Source organism: Phallusia mammillata, chromosome 4 (genome assembly GCF_965637545.1).
Source record: "Phallusia mammillata chromosome 4, kaPhaMamm4.hap1.1, whole genome shotgun sequence".
Taxonomy (NCBI): Eukaryota; Metazoa; Chordata; class Ascidiacea; order Phlebobranchia; family Ascidiidae; genus Phallusia; species Phallusia mammillata.
The window spans coordinates 15,740,069-15,766,070 of NC_137255.1; the positions used below are offsets into that span (position 1 = coordinate 15,740,069).

The following is a 26,002-nucleotide window of genomic DNA, read 5'->3' on the forward strand; positions in this document are numbered from 1 at the left end:
ACTTTGAAATGTCTAAACCCAGGCACAATACAAAAAGCTGTGTGGGCATTTTTTTTTAAAGTTTAAACAAAAAATCAGATATGTCATATGTGTTCTGTTTATCGAAAATCACAACTGAGCTGTAAGTAAGAACAACTGAACAAGAACCTTTAGCTGATGTCCTACGAACAATTGCAAATTTAGTACAAGCTGTGGGAATGAAAATGTCCCACCACTTCATAAAAAAACAGCATAATAACAAAAACACGTTGGCGCATTTTGTCGTTATATTCCATGCCATAATTTCTATGCTTTTATTTACGATGTCTATGTCCCGAAATAATGCGTGGATCAGTCACGCGTGACACAACAACAACATTGACTGGATTCAAAGTCAACAGTCAACACCGCGGTCCGCTGGCCATAAAGAGTGAAAGGAACAAGTCTGCTTGAAGTGTTTTGCAGGTATCACTCCTTCGTTTTACATCATTTACATTAACTTGACACTGCATTGTTTTGTCATAAAGTAACGACCGTTTTTACCAGTGTAAAATCAAATAACAAGTTTTTAGGTGGGCAGGTGGCCTCACAGAAACAAGTTTTCTGGGAAAAACATGTTTTTTTTCCTTGCTCAACAAACTATTTTTGCAGGAAAGATGCCTTTGCCGGACTTTCGTATTTTATTGATTGGGGATTCCAGTGTTGGAAAGCGAGAAATCCTAATAGCATTTGAAGGTCGCAAATATACAACACCACTTGCAGGTAACATCCTATCTAATGCTGCATTACAATAAGTAAGCACAACATACACCTTAAATTTCCCAACGATTTCATTTAAAACTGGCCGCACTGATTGTCGGTAATGCAAGTTAATGATTATGTTTATGATGCTTCACAATGTTTTACTCTAAAATACACAATCTATAAATAGTATGTACTATTTAAGCTATACAATTCTGATAAAAAATATGCCATGCTTCATGCAAACAGACTTAGTTCCAGTCACTTCCTGATTTTTTGCAATCCACCCCTAAAACAGTATATAGTTGTAGATTGTGTATTGTGTAGAAAGTTTGAAAAAATTAAGTAGATTGTTGGAATAAATAGTGTTTACATGCAGCTTGGCCATTATATACTACATTGCTAGCTCAATTTTTTAATTTGCCAGTTATGGAATGTTAGGCATTGATTTCATAGTTTAATTATCAGAAACAATCATTGCAAAAAGTGCATATTTGACCAACAAAAACTTTAATGCATTACAAAATATAGCAATGTGTTTCATTATTACAATGTGGTAGTGATAATACATTACAAAATATGTCACAACATGGTATATGTATAAATATTCGTCAATTTGATGTTGAATGATGTTGCACAGGAACATTAACTGGAAGTTTTTGTTTTGTTCTGAGGTTTTGAACTTAAAACAGAAGAGTTTGATGTCAATGGAAACATGGTCAAAGTTGAATTATGGTGAGAATTGTTATGTTTTTGATATTTTGTTACATTCAATCAATGCTTATTATGGGTCCCCTTCCCTGAAGGGGACACATATTGATTTTACTCGAATTGTTTGTTTGTTTTTTCTTTTTTTTTCTTCCTTTTTTTTTTCTTCCCAAAGTTTGTCCGACTCGTTTTTCTATCAAATGTTTGATGGAATTGGCTGAAATTTACACAGATGGTAGATATAGTTATGTAGATGTGCATCCCACTTTGTTTTTGTTGATAACCCCAGTATTTACCCCGCTAGCCGCCTAAAATGGGTATTTTTCCCGGAAGTTTGTCCGACTCATTTTTCCATCAAATGTGTTTGGCTGAAATTTACACAGATGGTAGATATAGTTATGTAGATGTGCATCCCACTTTGGTTTTGTTGATAACCCCAGTATTTACCCCGCTCGCCCCCTAAAATGGGTGTTTTTACCCAAAGTTTGTCCGACTCGTTTTTCCATCAAATGTTTGATGGATTTGGCTGAAATTTACACAGATGGTAGATATATTCATGTAGATGTGCATCCCACTTTGTTTTTGTTGATAACCCCAGTATTTACCCCGCTAGCCCCCTAAAATGGGTGAGTTTTTAAACAGTGTCAGAATTGACTGAAATTTGGATTTCTTGTATAGTATGCCATTTATAGGTGTCGATTGTTGTGTTCAACCCTGTAGTCCTACATTTACCCCACAAGCCCCTAAAGTGTAAAACGTATTTGTATGTTACTGGGCACCACAGACGAAAGATTTCTTTGGAGCAATAGTGTTACAAGGGCAACCAGTTGTATGTTGCTCGTTGGTGGGTTGCTTGGTGGTTGTTTTTGCGCCATGGCAGTTAGGGGGTTGTTAACAGCCCTATGACGTCAGAAACAGTAACGGTTGTTGCTCAAAACACCTCTAGTGGTCGAAATTTTAAACATTGGCGGATTGGGCTGAAATTTTGCAGTACTATTGATTGAGTCATTGTGGTTTTTATATATTTTTTAGTTTGTGTGTCGAACCGAATTAGTTGCCCTACTAGCCCCCTAAAATGGGTCAGTTTTTTAAAACATTAAATAGGACATACTTCAAACAATATCTGGGGTGAATCTAATTTTGTAGTTTGTATTCTACATAGTATTATTATTTAAGCCCAGTGCCAGTCACTGTGTTTTACCTTACAACACCAGACTTTCTCATGGTTATCTCTTGAATTGCATTATTTTCAACTTTGCATGTGTGGGGACCCATGAGTTTTTGCCTGCAGAAACGACTAAAGTTATAAAAGACGATGGCTAATATGGGACCCAATACAAAATAAGCATAGGAAATATATTTATGTTTTAAAATAGGTTATAGTGTATATGCAAGGGCAATATGTGCTAAGCCACCCTTCTAGTTTTAATAAAATTTTACATTACAAAAACAATCATACTATATTGTCTTCAACGTTTGTTTTTACAGCGATAGTCAAGGATCAGATAGTTCTGCAAAACTTGATTCTACATTTTATGAGAAAACCGTTCAGGTAAAAATTTTGATTTGCCAATTACCTTTCAAACCTCTTTACTTTTAGTTGACTAAGGCAAAAAATGTACTATACATTGTTTAAACAAGTTTATTGGCATAAAGTGCCTTTTGTTTTGCAGGGTGTATTTCTTATTTACGATGATGCAAAATCTTTTGAAAATTTGCCTCGTTGGCTACATAATGTAAACCAGGTAAAAAAAGTTATTTTTTTAAGGTTATTACTATGTCAAACTTCTCTGCATATTGTAGAACATTTCAAGTGCCATGAAAACAGTACTTTGCTATAAAAGACAACAAAAAAAGTGTGATGTCCTTGATAAACAGGGAAAACAGGTACATTATCATCATTTTTGTACAGTAGTATTTAAATCATTTCCTATTTTGGGACAATGCAAAAATTGTATAGTTTGCTTCGAAAAATCAATGTGAATTTCAAGTGTTTCATCAAAAGGAGAGGACTATGATTTCAAAGGTTGGTAGGCCCAGTTTACATAAACATACATGTCTGCCTTGTGTTGGCATCAACAAAGTACTAGTTTCATTTTTAGATTGTTTACAACATGGTTAAGGAATCCCTCTCAAAACAGCTTACAAAAAACGATGTAAGTTTTTATGGTAAATTTACGGTTAAATCAATAAATGCTTCTTCTTTGTTAAGAAAGATGAAGTAAAAAAGTCAGTTCCTGTTGTGAAAATGAAACCTCCACAAAAGCCAAGACAAAGAAAAAAAATGGTCAGTTTTTTAAATGTTTTAAAATAAAAACCCTGACAATTACTGATACAAGATTTGGTAAAAATGGGTTTTGCACTTAGTTACTCTAGGTTTGCTTTATTCTGGGACAGCAACATACATTTAAAACCCACAAATCTGCATACATTTAAAACCCACAAATAAAAATGTATTACTTGGAACTTTATGCCCAAAGTAACCCACATGTTTCTGTCTGCCAAAGAAACTAGTTGTAAAACATGCAATGATCCCAATCTCATGCAATATAGAAGACCATATATGGAAAAAAATTTACATTTCGCTTTTTTGTTTAACCATCACCAACCCAGATCACAGAATCTTCAATTGAACAAATCACTACTAGTAAGTTGCAAGAAGCTTCCAGCAAAGATAATCCAAACATTAAAGGTTTGAAACAAGCCAATGAACCACACAATGTGAAAGATCTAAAATTGGCAAAACAGGTTAGAAAATGGGTCTTTTTAAAAAAAAATATTTTTATTATTTTTTTATGATTAGGCATTGTTTGTGTTTTAGATAGATCAAACTTCTGATGCTGCATTTACAATATTTGTGGAATGTTGCAAAGACCACTCTCTGGAACTGCAGGAGGTAGACCATGAATTTAAACAAATGTAGATTACAATTTATCAAAATTTTGGAAAATATTTTTAGATGGTGTCAATTAATTGACATTTCCAACTTGTGGAGTGTAACATAATTTCTTATCTTTGAATTTCCACCCAAATAGAAAAGCAGTCAATGTCATCCATATTGTTGTTGTTTAGATTATAAAGCAGATGCAAAAATCATCAAGGAAACAAAGTTGGTTTGAGGAACAGTGTAATGCAGCTCAGAGCAAGGCATTGCAGCAACTTGATGGAAGTTTGCATCAATTTAACATTGTATTGGCTACTAAAATAAAAAGTAGTTTTGCTGAGAACATAAAGATAATGAAAGAAGTTTTCCAAGACCTATGTCGGCCCAAATTCAAGGTTTGAGTTTTAGGTGTACCAAGGTATTTCACCTTTCAAAAACCATTGTTTTACAGGTAAACATAAACTTGTATAAACCAAATGAATTTTCTATGTGTAAGTCAAACTCATCTCTTGGAAAGGGTGGCTTTGGTGTCGTACACCTTGCATTTCATGAATCACTTGGATGGGTAGCTATTAAAACACAGAAGGGGGCAGATAAGGCCAGGTATGTGTTTTGTTTTTTATTTTCACAATGCTAAGCACATCAAAGCTAATTTCTTACATCATGTGGCCTACATTGTGACATATCAACAACCTGTGGCCCACCAAGCAAAGTTATCCGACTCTTTTACCCCCTATCCAAAATTGTTTCTGTTACTTACAACAACCTCTATTTATAAAATCAAAAACATTTAAGAAAAAAATATTATTTGAAATGCTCCGCATAATCCTTGCTGATCATGGTAGCAGCCAGCGACTTTTGAAAGGTTGCCGGCCCACTACCACCATCAACTTATTGCTTAAGAGCAGAGAATTTAAAACATTGATAGATTAATACATTTTGTACTAAGTATAGGTTATCAGTCATCTCACATAAAACAATTCAGTATATCTTCAGAACACTATGTATGGGATGTATATGCGCCATTTGTTACCCAAAAATTATTATTTTTGTTTACAGCTTTCTGAACGAAAGTACAATTGCCCAGATGGCTCATCACCCCAATGTTGTAGAAATGTTTGGTATAATCAGCCATCTAGATGGCAGTTTCGACCTCGTCATGGAATATATGTCCGGTGGCTCTTTGGCACATCTAATATTTAACAGTGCTATCAAGCAAATGAATTTACTCCACCTAAAGCTTCGGATGTTTTCTGATATTGCGTCAGGAATAGCCTTTCTGCACAATATTTTCGTTGACCGTCGGATTGCTCACAACGATGTTAAACCCCACAACGTACTTTTGACGTCCGAGATCAACTGTAAAATATCCGACTTTGGAGGCGCCAATTTTGAAACGCGCACGGAGTTTGCACAGGACGAGCCACGAAAATTAACCCCGTATACCAGGATTTTTGCTTCGCCAGAGCGACTTGCCAGTCTTGAGAATTTAACAAAAGCCTCCGACGTGCACAGTTTTGGTATGACTGGGTACTGCATCCTGGAAGAATCTTTGCCGAACAAAGATCGACAGGAGGGCGAATTTGCAGACCTGATCAAAAGCGGTCAACGACCAAGTTTTTCAGACTGTAGCAACATAACTGGCGAGAGTCTCGAGATTCTTGAATTCCTGCAGTTCGTTGTGTGTAAGTCGTGGCAACAGGATCCAAGTAAACGCCCGTCGATGTTGGACATACGAGATAATCTACTCGAGTTTCTTGCTAAGAAAGAGGTCACCGTATGCATGAAGCAAGCCCTTGATGCTGCAGTTGCCCTTAAGCTTCAGCACCGTCCGTTTGACAAGTCGTCTCTAATTCTTATGATGCCTCGCAAATGAATTTGAAGCCTTTTTATGCAAGTTTTTTATTGAACAGTTTCGATTTGAAAATCTATGCAACTTGTAAATTGATCGCACTCAGTGAATGGTGCAAAAAAATACGCTATTTCTGTGTTTTATTTCTGCACGCTTTGGGCAAATGAAATTTCTTCTGAGTAATTGTTTGCAATTTTGGGATGCCTAAAAATAAATAAAAAAGGTTGTGACATCTTCAAACGCACTGATAGAGCAGCGGTTTCAGACGTTTCTCAGCTTATTTAGCAAATAGTATTGGTGTAGTGATGACAGCCGAAATTGGGTCAAATTAGTGGTTATTATTTGTGACACTTTTTGGGGGGATAACTTAGTTATGTGGGGTAGCGACATTGGAAAAAAACTGGAAGTTACTTTATGACCTGTCAATAAGCCCTTGCGTTGTTCGTATCGTTGTTTCGCTTTTGTTGATTTCGGGGTTTTGTTGACGAGTAGAGTGTTGTTACCCTGATGATGGACGTCAAAACAACGATACAAACTTCGTATTTGCCAGAAGGGCATCTGTAAAATCGTAAATCACCCAGCCGTAGGCCTATACATACGTCACATCTCAGAAACATGATCTTGGACCATGATTTTCCCCATTACTGATAACCAAAATAGGTCAAGACATGTTACGTTTGCATTACTGACAGAATTGTCCGGACCTTTGGTATTTTTACCTTATTTATCTGGACCTTTCACAAAACTAATTGAGTAGCCTGGTTTAGAGCTTCCGCCAAAACAATTTCATGATTTGCCCTTAACACTCCTCTAACTCCTTAGGACTGCTCATAGACTAGAGTAGACACTATAGGTATGACTATTTCACAAGTTGTATGAAAAGAAACACACGAACAAACGAACATAAAACAACCTTTATCAATTGGCGAAATACACATTAGCGGATTTTGACAGAATATTAACCCGCGCTTATTTACACCAAATATAGAATCTAGAATTTCGAGTTTAGAATAGAACTAAAATGAATTTAACGTTTGTAGGCGCGGTAAGTTATTTATATTACACATTTTTATTAGAAAACGGAAATGTTCAAAAGCAAAATTAAAACGAACGAGAATAGAAATCAATGAACAGGATTTGTGCTTGATGAACCGAAGTCATCACGCGTGATTATAGACTCAAGGTTAATGGGGTCGATCTAAAACAGTGGTTCTTAACCTTTTTATAACGGCCGAACCCCTGCAATATTCTTTAGCCTTTGGTCGAACCCCAAAGTTACATCCTAGGTTTTAAACCCATTTTGTTTGGTAAGTAATAATTAGTGTTTGTTCAAACGTAGTGGCAACAGTTACTGTTTGTCATTTTGTTAAATTCTGACATCATAATACAAGCAACTTGTTTCATGATTGCATTAATTCCGGTAATTTTTAGTTTTTACCAAAATGAAGCATTGTATTTTTAGCATCTGTACACAAACATAAAAAAGATGAAGTAATAAGTTTTTGCTGCCAACAAAATTTTGTTGTTTTTCTGCTTACGAACAACGCGAACAATGCTCTTTGTTACGTCAAAAAAAGAAAATAAAACCTTAGTGCAGGTGCACAACCATTTTGCTGGGACAGCCGCATGGCAGATTCTTATTTCACCAACGGCCGCCATTTACCTGCTTATTTTTGTTTAAAAATACTTGGTTTATATCATGTATTTACCATCTAATAGCGCCCAACAAGCCCAGATTAATTTCTAGCTCGGTGCACAGATTGAGCTGCACAGCGAGGAGATCAGTCTTAAGTGTTTATGATGTCATAATCTATATTGTGATGCTTGTGGTACCTGTTTTGTTCGCATTGTTGGCAGACAATATGCGTACAAAAAGTCTGACACATATACTTATTAGGCTGGTAATACTCTTCTAAGTACCACAAAAACTGTTTAGGCAGTTTAAAACACCCCTGCATAAGTTTACCTTTCCAGTGTTTTAATATTGAGCAAATACAAATTGCCGTTTTAGCGACTATAGACCCTAAAGCAGTGGTTCTTAACCGGAGTTCGATCGAACCCCAGGGATTCGGTAACGCCGAATCAGGGGTTCGACGAAGGTCTTTTTGAAGTACAATACAAACACTCGCTTTTGTCAAACTTTAAGGTCTATATAGTCGCTAAAACGGCAATTTGTATTTGCTCAATATTAAAACACTGGAAAGGTAAACTTATGCAGGGGTGTTTTAAACTGCTCTAAACAGTTTTTGTGGTACTAAAAAGAGTATTACCAGCTTAATAACCATATGTGTCAGACTTTTTTTACGCCTACTGTGTGCCAACAACGCGAACAAACAGGTACCACAAGCATCACAATATAGATTATGACATCATAAACACTTACGACTGATCTCCTCGCTGTGCAGTTCAATCTGTGCACCGAACTAGAAAATAATCTGGGCTTTTGGGGCGCTTTAGATGGTAAATACATGATATAAACCAAGTATTGTAAAGCAAAAATAAGCACGCAAATGGCGGCCGTTGGTGAAATAAGAATCTGCGATGCGGCCGTCCTAGCAAAATGGTTGTGCACCCATGCACTAAGGCAGTGTTTCCCAACCTATGGGTCGCGACCCAAAGTTGGGTCGCCTGAAAATTCTGTTGGGTCGCCTGTTTTTTTAACAAAAACATCCACTATTTGACTTTGTTTCGTAGTGTTATTATTTTATTTCCCAAGACTTTAAATTGTTGGCAAATAATAATTTTGTGACAACATGATGTGATAATGGGTAATTCTGTTTGTGACGTCATAAAATATGTGTTAGATCACTGTTGAGCGTTGTCTGGCTGATAATGCTTTGAACCAGCTCTCAAGTTCGGGCTAAATGGAAATATTTGGTCAATAAAACAATTATTATTTGTTTGATAATTTCTTTTTCAAAACTGGCGTAGTAATTTTTAAAAAACTTTCGTGATTTAGAGACAAAAATACGACCAAAATAGTAAGAAGGTATGTCCATGGGTCGCGAGAGACCACAAAACAAAATTTTGGGAAGTATTTTGGGTCGCGTCAAAAAAAGGTTGGGAACCACTGCACTAAGGTTTTATTTTCTTTTTTGACATAACAAAGAGCATTGTTCGTAAGCAGAAACACAACGAAATTTTGTTGGCAGCAAAAACTTATTACTTCATCTTTTTGAAGTTGCTAAAAATACAATGCTTTATTTTGGTAAAAACTAAAAATTGCCGAAATTAAAGCAATCATGAAACAAGTACGCTGTTGTACTATTATGTCAGAATTCAACAAAATGACAAACAGTAACTGTTGCCACTACGTTTGAACAAAAACTAATTATGACCCACCAAACAAAATGGGTTAAAAACCTATAGGATGTACCTTTGGGGTTCGACCAAAGGCTGAAGAATATCGTAGGGGTTCGGCCGTTATAAAAAGGTTAAGAACCACTGGTCTAGATGGTGTGATGGTCAAATTTTTAAAAAAATTTGCATCCGGCCCAAAGGGCAGAGTGAACCCACCTTGACCCCCCCTAACCAAAAACCTGCGGACGCCCTTGGGTGGGTTCAAACTTTAAAAGTGCTGAAGTAGTGTCAAATTAGCTCAGCTAAACATTAAAAAATTGGCAAAAGCTTTAAAAATTATATTTTCAGTTCAATCATTTGTTTAATCCCTTCAACATTCTTAAATTTACCGCGAGCTATGTTTTTTTGAAAATAGTCGAAAAACATACGGAATATTAAAGATCGACATATGTATAGTACGACGGTTAAGACGATTTTATGTTTGATATGTCACTAGATGGTGCAGTGCTCATATAAAATGCCTTCCGACCGACGGATCTCTTCGTATTGCAAACGGCATTGACTGGATAAAGGTTTTGAACTTAAAATTGTCCAACCTTATCTGTAAGGTAAATGATTTGGCGTATACTAGGAAGTGGGAATAAAATATTTTAGAACAGTAAACACCAAAAACGATACTAAACATGTACAGACCTGCATGTTTACAATCAAAGCCACAAAATTTGCTTGGCAGAAAATAAATCACGATTTTACACTAAATTGCTAAAAAGTCAAAAGATAGTAATTTTTGGGAAGATGATGCATGTTTGATGGGAGCCACTTTGCCGTATTTAGCGTATACATCGCATTTTGTTGGCGTTTGTTTATGCCAACTTTTCCTAAGTTTTGGTTTTATTTTTACGTTTTATGGACCTTTGCCGTTGCCAGCTTGAGCCATTTGTTAAGTTGATTACAAACATATTGTTGTACTTCTAAAACATCCCGTAGCCTTTATGTAAGAACCAGTAATGCTTTATCAAGTCTGTACATTAAGACTTTCTGAACACACAAATACATCTGTACATTCGCAGCGTTTTATTGATTGGCCGAATGTAAAGCAAACGATATGCTTGCAAAGATCTCCACATTTTATAGAATAATGTTTGTAGTGATCCATGTACGCATTTCGGCAACCTGCAAAATAAATTCTTTGATGTAAACAAGATTTGTACTATAACTCAAGCAATAACATATTTTTGAAGAAAATTTAACTTATTGTAATTCGGACACCAGAAAAAAATCTTGGGGTTGATTACTTTGATTTGAGGGATGTTTTTGATTTTTAAGTGTTGTGTAATGTAACTTACTTTAGTAAACACAGCAGGCAAGCCCTGTCCACAAACATATGTGCCATAGGAAAGAATACCGTGTACGTAGTACTGGTTGTTTGAATGACGACATACCAGTGGACCGCCGCCGTCACCCTGAAGAAACAAATAGTTACAGACGTTACAGCGATACCAAAAGAAATTATATTTTGTTGAAGAAATTTTGTAAAGTAAATTTAAATATAGCAAAACAACCACAAAAATCCAAGATACCAAATTTAATCAAATATATTTAAATGTGCAGTTATACGAATTACTTTTTCATGTTTTTGGACAAAAAAACGCGACTTTACTGAATTCCTTTTTAACTTATTTGCTGATAATCCGTTAATTTTCAAACGAAACTGATTCAGTGTTTTACGGACTTGTTTTTCTGTTTTTAAGTGAAACGTTGTGGACTGAAACATTGAAAAAATATACCTCACATGAATCTTGACCAATTTGTGGTGAGCTGGCACAAATGCGCTTTTCGCAGCTATGCACTACACGACCTCCGTACTTCAACGACAAGCTTGAAGAGATTATGTTGCAAAGTACTTGGGAATCGTAGCGGGATGATAACTTTTTGAGAGCATCAGAACTGTTGCCAGCATCTGGGCCAAGAAAAATAGAAGTTACTATAAGTGATTGTACATAAAATGTTGGTGATTAATAAATTACGTTTTACTATTCAGCGACAGGCAACCCCACCGTTTTAAGGGTAATTTCTACGCATCACATCAGTTTAACCCAGAGGTGCACAACCTTCAGTCACCAGTAGATAAGGTATTATTAAACAAATCACACAACTTTAAAAATTCATATATAAATGAAAAACATGGGGATACTTGGCGGATAAAATATAAGGACCTGTGATGCAGACGTCATGGCGAAAAGGTGTGCAACCAACGCAAGTAGCATCTTGGTTTCTTTTTATAAACCTTTAAATGACAATTTCCAGTATCATGTCAATTTCAAGTACAACCCGTTGGAGATAATCGTTGAAAGCGATAATAATAACATTAGCGAGGTTTTCACCGAGTTTAAAAAGGCAGGTTTTGTGCACTTACTAGTTGTTTTTCCCCATCCAAGTGTATAACATGATCCCAAAGGAAACCAAGGTTGGGGGACAGAACAATTAGAAGCTGCTGCCAAGTTCGCAAGACTCACATACTGATTGATTGTAGCTGGTTTCGACAGCTACAACAGTAGAGTAAAAACATTTCCCAGAAGTACATGTGCTTTGACATTTACAGTTATGTATGGTATGCTGTTGGAAAGTACCTTAATAAGGGCAATGTCGTTTTCAAATGTTACATCGTTGTAACTTGAATGTCGCACAATCCCGGAAACATTAAAGACTTGCTCGTTTGCTGACATTACCGATCGCGTGTGTTCTCCCAATATAACACCGTAACGACTAGCATCGACTCTAAACAATTAAACAAAGCTTTTGTTTGAGAATAGAGTACTCATTTATCCGTACAAGAAATTTTGAAAAAAATTATCACATGTGTTGACTGGGATTTTACGGACATACGTTTGAATACAGTGAGCAGCTGTTACCACCCATTGACTGCTGATAAGAGATCCTCCGCACATAAAGCCATCCAAAGGACCATATACCCTCACAAATAAGTAAGCCATGAAGGGCCAGTCTCCCTCGAAAGTTGTTGACCCCTCTAAAGACAAATATTGAAAATCGTTTTTTATACATTTAGAATAACTAAAGAAAATATTTTGCGTTTAACACAACACAAATTTAAAAAACAACACTCCCAAAGCAAGTTTTATTGCAATACAGACCCAGGATTCTTGCGCTGGGATTATTCAAGTTTCTTCCTAAAACATAAAAATATTTGTAAACGTGCTCATAATGGCCACACTGCTGGTCTATCAAGTTCTTTTTTGAACACGCAAAACAAAAATTTTAGCAATTACACTTAACTTAAATTTAAAATAATAAAAAAACAAAACTTAGGAGTTAAAGAAAAACAATGAAACATAAACAAATATAAACAAAAATGTAAACCTGAAACAGCATGAGAGCTTAACAAAAATACGCCCAAAACACTAATGAGCAATATATTTGAGATGAATATTTGTCCTTTCATCTTGTAAATCGATCGTTACACTGATTGATCCACGAATAAAGTACATAAAAAATCTGAAACTGAAGTAACAACAAATTAGCGAGTTTCATGTCAATATAGTACCGTTAAAGTCTGGACACAGACAAAATACCCTAAATCGACCCAATTTGATGATCTTTTATTATTTAAACTTTTAAAACATTGTCGATGAGAAACAAATTTTATTTCACTTTAAAAATATAACACGTATGATATCCAGGCTCCGACCTGACCATTGTTAGTTATTGTCGAACTCCGGATTAACCTCTCATGCTGTGAGTAGGCATTATATAGTGATCCGCTGTGGTGGAAAAAGAATTTGTAGTCTGCACAAGGAACAAACCTCTGTTTCACTATGCCCCAGGTCAAACATTTAAGTCCAATCACCAGTTGCAATAGACACTGTAACGTCAGGAACTCGCGCGCCTGGTACGGCGCCCGGCGTCACACTATGAAAAAATTCTGGAAACGTTTGAAATTAATTTGAGCACACGCAGTATAGTTACAATTAGTGATGCACCAAAGTTTCTGTATATGCCCTTTGGCGATGTTTCGGTTTCGGCCCGAACTTTTTTTAAATTTGGCCGAAACGGAGCTTTTTTGTATTTAGAAAAAACAATACCCAAGGCTCTTTTTGCGCACACTACAACAACTGCAAACATTTTATTATGTCCATGTCACCACAAAAGCAATTTCGGCAAACAGCAATTAGCCCCAGAGTCAATATACATAAAGAAACAGCTACAGGCATAGGCGCCGAGTAGGCGGTGGCGGGTTGGCGCCGCCACATTCGGTTTTTAAAGCAAGGTGGCGGCCACCGTGGATATTTTGGTTAGTTTGATTCTGTAACGTACGAAATATCGTCAAATCGGAAGAAAGTTTCGAACAACTTGGCTTTTAAACAAACGTGCTTGGGATACAGCAAAAAAACGTGCCTCCAGATCCAACAGTTTGTTTGGTAGAAGTGATGATTTTTGTGCTTTTATCCTGTTACATTGGTAAGTCAACAAACGCAACCACTGCCGTTAATGTATAAACACACCGATTGGTAACTCTACAGAGGTTTGTGTTTTTCATTGAAAAGTATACAGACTTTTATGTGAAACATACGCGCCACATAATTTAAGTTGTTAAATGTTTTAAAAATAAGTGTACCTGCTAAATGTTTGACTCTACAACACATAATGAGCTATTTGCGGCTTAGTTAAGGATTCTTTGTTCCACGATTAATTGGAATTTGTATTTGCCAGTTCGACCCACTCAAGGTGCAACTAGATGTCGACAACATGAAGGTTACCAAAGATGTAGAAGTAAATGTATTTTTGAAATAAAATGAAATGGTTTAAAATCAAAAAAGTGTTTGTGTAGTATGCAGGTATACTTCCCTGAATATCAGTTGTCCTGCTGGAAAATATATTCAAGTACTTTCAGCTTTCTATGGTTGTTCATACCCCAACTCGGAGTAAGTGCGATTGGTGTGGACTGTACTTATATGAACATTGGATGTTTTTGGTTAATAATTATTTAAATTATAATTTAAAATTTGCTGTGATGTTAAATACAGTATTCTTTTGTTCTAGAGTCTGTAAGTCGCGATGGGGGCAAGATATAAGGTGCAATGGATCTCGGGGATCAAATGCAATCATACAATTGTGTCAAGACAAACCAAATTGCTTCATTACTTTTGAATTTTTACTTGCAATCGAAAACTCATGTCGTGGAATTCATAAATACATCGACGTCAAATTTACGTGCTCCGCTTGGAAAGGTCAGTATTAAATTTTTATTTTTTCATGTAAGAGCTAGTTTCTGAAATAAATGTTTGCAAAAGCGGTCTTCTTCCTTTTTTCTTTCGTCCATACCATGTTGGCTGGGCTTTCAATATGATGCAAAATGAACGCAACAGATGTAGTAGTCAAAAAACTATAGTACAGTAACTCAGCAATTTGAAATGCAAATTTTTATCACATATATCGGTAATCTCATCCCGGAATCAACTCACGTTGACTTTACGTTACAAACAAACAACGTGAGCCGAATCCTTGCTGCTGTGTTTGTCTACAAGATGAACATATCAGCGCCAACTGAAGTTGCTAAAGTGGGTTCCGTCGCAACAACGCGATACTTGGCTACGGAAAACACAACTTATATCGTCATTGTCGGTTGGGACGCCGATAGCCTCTTGCTTTCTACCGAGGCAAGTCAACTGCCAGGAAATGCAAGCTTTGTAGTCGACCCTATCTTACCAAATTCCGTCTGCAAGGAGATCGTCCGGGAAAAGAAAAACACGAAGAAACTGAAACCGATATGCTTATTTTATGATCCAGCGACAAAAAAGCGCTCGGATTCTGGTTGCATCACCAACACTGACGACGCAACGGGAAACATCACTTGTTTTTGCAATCATCTAACAATCTTTACTGTCCTTCTGGCTTTTGAATCCATCACCATACCGATTGGGGTAAAGGTAAAAAAAACAATTAACTTTTATTTTCAGCAAGTTACTTTGATTCTATTTTAAGATTACATCCTACATCACGGAGTCATTGTCAATAGTATTTCTATAGTAGCTACTATTGCAATCATCTACAAATACAAGCAAAGCAATGATGACATAGTTTCGGTGCAACTCAACTTGTCGGTGGCTCCGACTTCTTCATACTATCAACATGTTACATGATATTGCAGTTGTGCATGAGATCTCATGTGTGCTTTACACTGTGATGCTCCATTACTTCCTGATGTGTGTTGGTGAGTCACATTTTTTTGTGAATGAGGATTTCATCAGGTAAACATCACGCCAATTATTGTTGCAGGTATGTGGTTTCTTGTTGAAGGAGTCCGTCTCCTGATGGCAACTTCATTTCCTTATAGTTTTGGGGCACAAAATCCCAAAGTTCGTTTCAAAGCTTTTGTGGTGGTTGGTTGGGTTGTGCCCGTCTTTTTAGTGGTCGCAGCCGTTTGTATAGTATTTCCCACGAAAACTACATGAAACCTCAAACAATATTTAGGCAGTGCAGCAACTTAAAAAATCAATCAGTAATGATTCCCAAGTATGACAAATGCTGGCTAGCTCCAGAAACCACAATATTTTACGCCACAGTTGTCACCCCTCTTTCCCTTGTCCTTATCATTAACTTCATAATTACACTGAAAACGATCCACGTGGTAAGCGCAATGCAGAACCGAAATGAAAATACCGAGTTGGAGAAGGCGTTAAAGGCAATAAAGTCACTCGTTCTCCTGCTTGTAATGCTTGGTGGAACTTGGAGTTTAGCATTTTTTACAGGTATGTGTAACATTAAACTTTGTGAGAATCGTGCTAAAGCACGCAACATGCTGTTTCTTGTTTATTTGTTTGCAGGAATCGGAAACGATTTTTCAAACGTTATATTCTTGTATATAAACGGTGTGGTAAACGGATCTCAAGGGATCGCCGTCTTTATCTTGTATTGTGTCATGAATCACGACATTAGACGGAAAATTTTGCCGTGTAAGACACAGTCCGATGTTGATCAGCACTGAAAATCACAAACACTAGCATTGTACACGCGGTCATTTAAACGCGAATTAGCACAGCTCTGCATGCATTTGCGCATTACTGCTTCGGAAGTTTCAAATCTTCATTATAGTGTGCATTTTATTTTCTGCAACTTTCGTAATCACGAATATTTCTTTGAAAGCCACAAACGTTTTTCACAAGGATTATACAAAAAGATGTCGGTTATGTTTATCCGTCAATAATTAACTTTGATTGAGAAGAACATAAATTCAAAACTGGGATCAGCCCTGAACCGTCTATGTGAGCGGTTCTCAACCAGTGGGCCATGGCCCATTGGTGGGCCGTGGAAGCATTTTGATTGGGCCACAGACCAATCAAATAGAAAGTTTTTTTAAGAATTTTCATTTGTGTCACTACACTCAATTTTACAAAAATAATGTCTTACTGGGGAGGAATTGAGAAGGAATGTAAATTAATTTGAATTATTCTATTTACGGTATAGTTACTTTGAGTTTCTGCAACCCCGTATGTTTATGATGTAATAAACTACTTTGTGATTACAATAAAGACAGATAATAGCAGCTTATCAACTGTCCAATTATTCGGTCATAACTAAAGTGCTTGATTAAAGAAGGGAAAGTGCTGTTTTATGATTTTTTTGCTTTAACTTATTTCGAACTTATTATCTGCTTGAAATATGTCCTGCAGTTTTTTTTTTTGTTCTGAACCTACTTTATAACTTAGTTTCTTTCTTTCATAAAAATTTACTGGGCCGCAGAATTTTTGTGCAATGAAAGTGGGCCACGAAAGAAAAAAGGTTGAGAACCACTAGTCCAGTGTTTTTCAACCTTCTTTAAGCCGCGGAACACTTAATGCATTAAAATAATTTTGCGGAACACCAAACACAATTTTTGATGCAATGAAACAACTAGGGGGGACACTAAAACGCTAAATCGCAGTAACCGCTAAATTGCACATCACGACCAGTGATTTTCAATGGGTGTTCGACATGAAACACTAGTCAAAGCATAGAAGCCTAAAACATTAGAACCCTATATTCAAACCAGCAAATTTCTCGCGGAACACCTGACGATCTTTTACGGAACACCAGTGTTCCGCGGAACACCGGTTGAAAATCACTGCACTAGTCTATGCAGACCAGCGATCGCGGCACATGGGCCTGGCGTACTGCAATTAACATCGATTCATCATTTTTGCACTGCTTTAAGGCATTTTCCAGTATCAAACAGTCTTTGCACGACTATAGTCAATTATAATTGACTTATTCGGAGTTTGCATAGCAACAGCTCATTGCATCGCAAATTTAAGTCGCGTGCTTTAACGAATGTTCATTGTTCCGTCGTTGCCCAGTTGTTTAGCTACATTCACTATTCCATGTGTAATGCTTGCGTATATAAGGCGAGCTGTGATTCTCCCTTTTCCTCACCCAGCACTCTCACACGTCGCAGCCATGCAAAGCTCACGGCTGTATGTGGATTGCTTAGATAAGAATCAATAAACAAAACAATCAATTTATGCAACGTCCAAGTGATACGCATCCCGGTGTTTTAAATAACAATTAATTAAGCGTTTTTTGTTAGAATAAGCGATTTGTGTGCAAGAAAAAATATAATACCGAAAGGTGCTCGTGTATCACCAGGAATTTCGTCGCGCACCACCGGTTGGGAACCACTGACCTAGGGTTACTATATCGGCGTGGGCAAAATTTCAGGCGTAACTGTCTTTGGCGACACCACTAACCCAAACAGTGCCATTTTCGATAAAATATTATTACTGTCGCAGAGATAAAAAAGCGCTGTTTTGTTTCCAAATAAGCTGCAAAACAGAAAATTTTACAAAGATCCGTTCCTTTTCACAGAATATTGTTAGTTTCATGACGCGTGGTCGAATATACGCGGTAGGGTGCATCGTACATCAAAATCAGCATAGACACCAGTTGTAATGTAAACCTTCTAGTTCCCTTATAAAGTAATTGTGAAAACTACTGTAGGTTAAGCTACTTGGAGTTTGTTTTTGAAAATCAATTCCGTACGCAGATTTTACGCCCAAATTCTGATGGTAACCCTAAAGCCTATACATCGTTACTGGTTCAGTTAGGCAAAACATAAGGTTCAACTCCGGTTCGACTTTTGAAGAAAACAATATTTCTTCCATGAATAAAGGGCCATAAACCCCTTCATAAAAAAAATTCACATTTTTGACTAAAAGAAAAAACGGTTTGAAATTCTGACTTCAGTTTCCGTTGACTCCTCAGTTAGTTGTTGCCCGCCTTTACAATCTGACTATAGCAGTGGTTCTTATTCTTAACCAGTGGGAAATTTAATGTTTTCGGAGGGAAATTATGTAAGCTTGAAAAGAGCAAACTCGGGCTCGATGGCCGAAACCGGCTTTGAATTAACCGTTGATAGCTACATTACTAAAAAATTTCTGCAACAACATGTAAGATTGATTTAACCAAGGTTTACATTTTACGAGACACATAGAAATCCAAAGGCCGTTTGTTACATCACAGACAAGACTGAAACCATCAATCACCGTAGCACTATTTAAACTAAATAAGATTGCAGTATACCTGTAGGGTCCAGACCAAAGCGCTCCACAAAATTATTTCATTTAAAGAATATTTTTTTGTTAACGTAGGGCACAAAACATGTTTATAAAAATTCGAAGTTAAATTCGAAGTTGGTGATTTGACTTTAGTGGGAAACCACACCAAAAAGGTTAAGAAGCACTGGTATAGGGTGGCGAATTGTTAACTTCTCGAAGAGGACCAGTATTCTATTTGCGTTGCCGTACCTCTTTACAAAGATCATACCGCGGGACCGTATCGTACCAAATGTGAAAAACGTAGCCTGTATTCCGCCATACCGTAGCCTATGGCTAGGGTATGTAGGCTAGGGTACGGAACTGTTTTTGCACATAGTATAGTTTATAACTTCCAATATACCAATCGAAATAAGATTCGAAATACTTTAAAACAACTGCTCCACCATAAACTAGACCTTTTCAAAATGTAATGTCGTGTTATTACTTTTTTTTCTATTTCTAGTTAATAAAATATTAAACTGAAAAGCAATCAAATAGTATTTTAAGATCATTGCTATAAGTTTTATTGAAAAGGATTATCATAATTATATGACAGCACGTACTAAATGATATATCTAATCGAATAAGCCTACATTTACATTGCCAATCATTTTTGTCAGCAAAGTAAACATGTTAATAGATTATCTGTGCACAGTTTTGTAATGTCCAACTTTCAAAGTGTGAAGAGGCAAAAATCGCTTCTGAAATTTTAAAAAACAAATGATGATACTCACAACTTTTACCTGTCGTCTGCTGGCTTGATAATACTGTATAAATCGAGATTCGTTGACTTGAGCAGCATTATTGTTATGTGCGCTTGTTTAATGGGCACACATGGGTCGGAACCCTTGTTACGCCAAGCGATTTATCATTTTAATACATCTTTAGTAGGTTCTGTGCAACTGCAGTACGAGTATTCCCTGCCATTGCAAATTGTACAATCGGCCTGATACACGCAGAAACAGGTGACGTCAATAACCACTACAGAAAAAAAATCGGCATTTATAAACATGATTAAATTAAGTGACAATAAATGCATGTATTCTTAAAGTTTGAAGCTGCAATATTTTTGGAACGATTGCAAACAGAATTTATAACTTTAACTTTGTTACCCTCTCATCCGAAGTAACCTGAAGCAACGGCAAATGATTGATTCTTAATTAAAGTACTAAGCGCTTCGTTAATTGTTCGGCATGTTTATTTCAGACCTTCTCCTTAAGATTGTATATATGTCGAATAATAAGCCTAAATTTTGTTTTCGATGTGTTACGTTAATGCGGACGTTACGCATCTTACTGTGCAGAGAGTAGAGACAGTGGCGGACATTGCTTGCGCAACAGCATTTCATGGCACGTGCGAATGCAAAAAAACTAAAAAACAACTAAGTTTTGTAAAGTGTATTGCGTGGAAGTCGATCGGACCTGATAACTAAAAAAAAACTGTTACTGCCATTTTAGCTGCTTGGTAAGCGAAACATTTTTGATTGTTTCACATGACTTTTTGACAGTTAAAACAGATGAAGCTCAAATGAATATATATTTGAACAAATTGTTTTGTTTTTTTGATTGCCAGTTTGTAAACAAACTAAGGTTTACAATCCTTATTACATTCATATATTGACGTTGAATGGGTTAATACTATAGTTAAACTCTTACTCAATACTAGGGTGTCTTAGAAATCGGGCAGAACATAGAATTATCACTGGCGGCAGTATAAATGATTAGAGTCATTGCCCCCCATAAATTTTTTGGGATTATTTTCCCTATTGGAATGTTTGTTCAATTTAACTTCGCATGAACAATGATTTTCATGGTGGGCCAAGCACCAGTAAAACTTCTTAGTACAACTGGGGCACTGAAGTAATTCTTTGTTTACAATGTCAAAGAAAAACGTTTTGTACTCTTAAAGATGTTGTGTACTTTTAAACAGCATGTGCCATTTTTACAAACTACTTATAAATAAACATTTGATTGATAAAATCACGGACATTAACAATTGTTTTTTGTTGCCCAACCCACATTTAAACGTATTTATTTTCAATAATTTATAGTCCTTTTATCTGCGTGTTATAAAATAGACAAAAGTTAACTGAAAGGAAGCAAAATGAGTTACAACGATGACTACAGTATGAAAATTTTTGTTGGAAGTATAGATTTTCAAGCCACGGAGCAAGAAGTTACTGAAGCCTTTCAACAATATGGAGAAATTGTCAATACAGTAATATTGCGTGATAAAGAGACAAATAAATCTAGAGGCTTTGGTTTCATTACGTTTAAAGATAAACATTCCGTGGAAGAAGCTATCAGAGGAATGAACAACAAACTAATTCGAGGCAGACCTATTATTGTCAATTATGCTGAGAAGAAATCAGCAAGTGCGGGTAACAAGCCACCAAACAGTTTTGGCGGTGGTAGTGGTGCAGCCGCTGGACAAACCCAGTCATATTATGGACAGCAACAACAGCAGCAACAGCAAAATTACTACCAAGGCCAAGGGTATGGTGCGTGGAACCAACAGGGCTACGGTTGGCAACAGGGTCAGGCTTACTGGCCCCAATATGCTGCCTGGAACCAACAACAAGCCCAACAAGGCTGGGGTCAGCAACCAAGTAATCAAGGTGCAGGAAACGGATACCAACAAAATCAACAATATAGCAACAGCAACATGTCCTATAATGGATCAGGGGGATATTGATATATTCCCTGTGACACAAACACAAGGTCTTGCAGTCAACTCAAGTAGGGTGACTATTTGTTGGTACTCCATGGTCCCCTAATGGTCACTTGTAATTCTTGGTCAGCAGGCATATTGACAACAAAAATAGTGCTTCAGTACTTTACCTGTGTGCATTATTTTGTTGACTGGCTGTGAAAGCTAAGTCTTTCCTTGGTGTTGGACCAAACATTCGTGTTTATGTCTTTTGCACTACACCAGAATATTAATTAAGTCAAGCGAGGTTTAAAAGTACATTTAGTAACTCATTGTTTAAATGAAATGAAGCTGTGTACATTTTTTATGCTAGCTCCATTGTTGCAAATGATTTTGGTTTACTTGCTATATTGTACATGATCATTTGAAAGGATTGAATTTTTTTATGGCCAGTTAACCAAAATCATAAGTTGTTACAAAATGGTCTTCCGTAAGTGTATAAATTCTAAAGCACCTGCAAATTTGCTAATGAGATGCCTATGATTAATGTTTATTTTGTCTTTGCTAGCATTTTTTTAAACTGTCGCTTGCAAACGATCCAAAATAAATGCATTTCGTTACCAGTTTGATGATTTATTAAGTGCCATGACCAGATGTCAAACGAAAAAAAAAACTAGTAAGTCACAATGATCACATTAATACACCATGCCAACTCTATGCACACCACCTTTTCGTAATCTATTTAACACTATTTCTTTATCTACTGGTTCCAAGTCATCCAGTTCGGTGATAGCTGCTTTAAAAGCAATTTGCAAATAGCTGGTCATTTGTGCTGACTCAATTGCAGGGTCAATCATCATAAATGTGCTTCGCAGCTCGCTTGAAGAAACCTGAAGACAACATCAGCTTGTTTATTACCTTTTGTAAAATTTGGGGTTCTACACATCAAATAAGAAACAACTGCAGCCTTAAATTTATTGTGTGTATATCAATGCGAGCCTACTTGTTCAGCTTCAAGTTGCTCTGATAACTGAGATATATATGTTTCCCTTTCCTCTGCCTCTTGGATTCTAATGGTGTTCAGGAAGGGACCAGTATGCCCTTCCTCATCTTCAGTGAACAAGACCTTGAAGATACAAGAATGTAGTGATTTTGTTTCATGCCATCCTATTTTAACTTACACAGTGACATATTAAATTTATCACTTGTTTTTTTTTTACTTTTACCACTGTTTTTTAGGGTCAGCATAAAATAAAATTTACCATGTAATCCAACACTGGATCATCTTCAAGTGAAACTTCAAGTTCTTCTGCTGCTGCCTTGAGTAGGGCATTGATACTTACATCATTTTTAAGTGTAAATGAAGACACCAGTGTGGCATTGAACTGTTCCAAACCTACTTTTCCTGCACATGTAAAAATGTAGACATGGTATAATAGCATTAAAACCTGTAAAAAAACAACCCATACCTGTTGATTCTGTGTCAGCTTTTTTCAACTCTTCCATAACCTTTTGTATTAAATCCATTTGTCGATAATAGAGATCCTCAGTTCCTAGTGGTAATAAACACTAATGTTTTCTCTGAAGGTGCCATTGTGGACAAAAAAGTGTGCTGAGCTCAATACTTGTGTGTTACCACAGCTTGCACATCTCACATTTATCACGGATGTTGCACAGTTATATGAAAAATTATGTAGAACATTGCTACCTTGCCATTTATCTGTTGCTGAATGAAATACAAATTTACCTTCCCCTAAGATAACATTCAGAAAAACTTCAACTTGCGGTTCCTCTTTGTACTTGTTAAGTGCATCATAAAGAGAGTAACCCCATTCACTTGCCATGTCCTCCATGTTGTTGAATTTTCCCTGCATTAAAATTTAGTACATAGATCAGTTGACACTACATGGTATCATTTATAGCGTTTCATAGCATATACAATAAATGTGTTTATCAATTTTGTCCAATAAACATTCTATAATTTGAAACAGACCAGGAAAAATGTGTGGAGAAATTCTGTCATTTCTTGTCGACTTCCAAGAGCAGCATCACTTTGGACTTTTTTAGCCCAAATTTCTTTCAAAAGGGTAGAAAGCTCTGACTTTCGCATCTTACGATTCCTAATGTCACCTTCATACCTAAGAAATCTACAAAAATAGAAACATAAATTAACATAGATTCAAAGTCAAACTACATACCTTTCCTCCCACCTCATTCTCATACTGTTTTTTCTTCTACTTCTAGTTAACTTGGCCTTCACATTCTTTCTACATCTTCACTTGCTTTTATTACAAACTGCCTGCTCAACTGGCTTTATTTCATGTCTGTTTCATAACTTAAAAACACTTAACAAAACAATAAAAATTATTCGTACTTTGGGACATCATCTCCAGTTCCCTTTCCTTCGAATGTATCTGGGCCTTGTGATCCACCAGATTTAAATTCTTTAAGTAATGCTTCCAAAATTTGCTGACTGCGTTTTCCAGAGGTCACCTCAGCCCAATGGTCTGGTCCAGCTTTGATTAAAAACGTTACAGTTAAAATGCTTCAAATTAACTTTAATTATGGGTGTGATACCTGGGATAGCATCTGAGCAAAGTTCCCATGTTGGTCGAGGTGTTGCAGTTTCTCGTAAGTTTTCCATTTCAGTGTAAAATTCATCCCTTTGGTCCATTACCTTTACAAAAAGGAAAATAAAAACTGAAACTGTCCATAACCATTCATGTTTAAAATGCTTACCTGCTTATGCACATCAAGGATGGTTTCATGCTCATCTTTGAGTTGTTTAAAGTCTGACTGTAATTGTTCATGCTTTTCATTTAGTTCTGCATGTTTGGCTTCAAGCATTTCAAAGTCCCTTCTTGGAACAACATCACCATAATCTGCCTGCATTCGTGTGAGCTGCTCAGCTTGTCTGGTTAGATCCTCACGTGCAACCTACAAACAGTGAGGGTCAATTTGGTTTAAATTACTTCGCACTATACACTTCATACCTGTAGGGAAAGTTTTAGCCTAACTGGGTCATCATCTGCGTCTACAGACCCTTGTCCAGCTGCCCTTTTCAAATCTTCCTGCTGGTGCCGTAAGTCATTCATGTCAGAGATAAGAAGTTTGCGCATATCACATTCATTTCGGTACCTGACAATAAAGATTGTATGATTTCAACCAAAGCACTCAAGCAACATATAAATATTTTTATAACACACTTTTCACAGTTCAAACCTATTTAACATTAGTTCAACAACTTTGTACTACAGTGTTAAGTGACAGCACACAAACCTTCTATACTCCTCAGCAAGTTCTTCTTGTAGTTTTCCCACCTGGGCTTGAAGCGATTTTTCATTTTCTCTCATGCTGTCAATATATTTCAACAACTCCAACTTGTTTTGACGAAGGGTAATGATCTCTTGGCGTTCCTATAATATTTTAATGTAAAATCATATACTGCTCATCTTTAAGGACATAATATACCTGTTCTCTTATTTTCAGGATTTTTTGGTCGCATTGTTCTGATACTGTTATGAGCATTGATTTTAGAGGTTCTAATTCACGAATTTTCTGTCGGTGATGACTTAGCATCTTTTCATATTCGTTCTTGATCTAAAAGTCATTGATCACATTTGAAAACAAATTACTCCTCAGCTATTAAATGATATTTAATTGAAACATATTTCTATATACCTGAGATAACAAAGGCTTGTAGGTTTTGAAGTCTTCAATTAAGTACTCGAACACTTCTCTGTATGCTTGTAACCGAAGTTCACTTGGCTTGGGATCAGTGCAGTTTAGCTGAACAATTTCTTTTTTGACATAGTTCTCCAAAGCAGCTAAAAACTTTGGTTTGTGGGATATTGCTTTCTGAAAACAATGGTTGATTTCGTAAATATACCAACAAATTTACAAAGAAGTGATAACATACCTCAACCTTAGTAACAACTTTGTCATCTTGCATACTTGAAGATGATATTCCTGCATTCAACATAGAGCGACTGGCATATGCTGGCCATGTTTCAATTTCACCAGACTTTGTGTCTTGTCCAGGTCTCAAGTTGCTTTGTCTTGGCAAAACATGCTGCAAATTATGTGTTGATTAATGATTATACATAGTGTTTGTTTTTACCTGTCACTAACCTTGGTGCTGTCTCCAGCGAGTGTGTAAGAAGTAACTGACTTCATCTTATCAGCTTGTGACATTACTTGTGTTGTGGTGTCAGACCTGTTGGGACCGGACTGAATTGGAGGAAGTTTTGGCGGTTTAATTGACATTTTTTAGTTACAAATGGAAAGGAATAATCCTTTTCT

General features: G+C 36.5%; 4 protein-coding genes across 8 annotated transcripts; 2 read left to right on the plus strand and 2 right to left on the minus strand.

The window, feature by feature from the left end:
• The first annotated feature begins 75 nt into the window (after positions 1 to 75).
• On the plus strand, positions 76 to 6,396 carry LOC145223230 (uncharacterized). Of its 4 annotated transcripts, XM_080089611.1 has the most exons (14): positions 76 to 444; positions 631 to 741; positions 1,395 to 1,455; positions 2,917 to 2,980; positions 3,102 to 3,173; positions 3,232 to 3,315; positions 3,389 to 3,454; positions 3,531 to 3,584; positions 3,641 to 3,715; positions 4,042 to 4,176; positions 4,250 to 4,324; positions 4,501 to 4,707; positions 4,764 to 4,915; positions 5,372 to 6,396. In XM_080089611.1, the coding sequence occupies exons 2-14, from the start codon at positions 636 to 638 to the stop codon at positions 6,186 to 6,188; spliced, it is 1,968 nt and encodes a 655-aa protein (XP_079945737.1). In that variant the 5' UTR covers positions 76 to 444; positions 631 to 635; the 3' UTR covers positions 6,189 to 6,396. The 4 variants fall into 4 exon arrangements, with proteins under 4 accessions (XP_079945737.1, XP_079945738.1, XP_079945739.1 ...); XM_080089612.1 differs by lacking the exon at positions 3,389 to 3,454 and having other exon boundaries at positions 77 to 444; XM_080089614.1 differs by lacking the exon at positions 76 to 444 and having other exon boundaries at positions 676 to 741; positions 1,361 to 1,455.
• A 4,127-nt stretch (positions 6,397 to 10,523) lies between these two features.
• LOC145224273 (trypsin-like) lies at positions 10,524 to 12,981 on the minus strand. The gene is made up of 8 exons (XM_080090741.1): positions 12,843 to 12,981; positions 12,617 to 12,652; positions 12,351 to 12,492; positions 12,095 to 12,242; positions 11,881 to 12,010; positions 11,252 to 11,424; positions 10,811 to 10,927; positions 10,524 to 10,637 (listed from the first exon to the last, which is right to left on the minus strand). The coding sequence occupies exons 1-8, from the start codon at positions 12,922 to 12,924 to the stop codon at positions 10,593 to 10,595; spliced, it is 873 nt and encodes a 290-aa protein (XP_079946867.1). The 5' UTR covers positions 12,925 to 12,981; the 3' UTR covers positions 10,524 to 10,592.
• An 8,092-nt stretch (positions 12,982 to 21,073) lies between these two features.
• Positions 21,074 to 22,324, plus strand: LOC145222116 (uncharacterized). Its single transcript, XM_080088144.1, has one exon. The coding sequence runs from the start codon at positions 21,155 to 21,157 to the stop codon at positions 21,743 to 21,745; it is 591 nt and encodes a 196-aa protein (XP_079944270.1). The 5' UTR covers positions 21,074 to 21,154; the 3' UTR covers positions 21,746 to 22,324.
• LOC145222113 (translin-associated factor X-interacting protein 1-like) lies at positions 22,313 to 25,967 on the minus strand. 2 transcript variants are annotated; one of them, XM_080088141.1, is made up of 15 exons: positions 25,832 to 25,967; positions 25,620 to 25,772; positions 25,382 to 25,558; positions 25,172 to 25,300; positions 24,980 to 25,116; positions 24,694 to 24,838; positions 24,440 to 24,637; positions 24,278 to 24,377; positions 24,075 to 24,216; positions 23,694 to 23,847; positions 23,448 to 23,568; positions 23,170 to 23,253; positions 22,963 to 23,105; positions 22,704 to 22,826; positions 22,313 to 22,590 (listed from the first exon to the last, which is right to left on the minus strand). In XM_080088141.1, the coding sequence occupies exons 1-15, from the start codon at positions 25,964 to 25,966 to the stop codon at positions 22,396 to 22,398; spliced, it is 2,136 nt and encodes a 711-aa protein (XP_079944267.1). In that variant the 5' UTR covers position 25,967; the 3' UTR covers positions 22,313 to 22,395. The 2 variants fall into 2 exon arrangements, with proteins under 2 accessions (XP_079944267.1, XP_079944268.1); XM_080088142.1 differs by lacking the exon at positions 25,172 to 25,300.
• Positions 25,968 to 26,002: the final 35 nt, after the last annotated feature.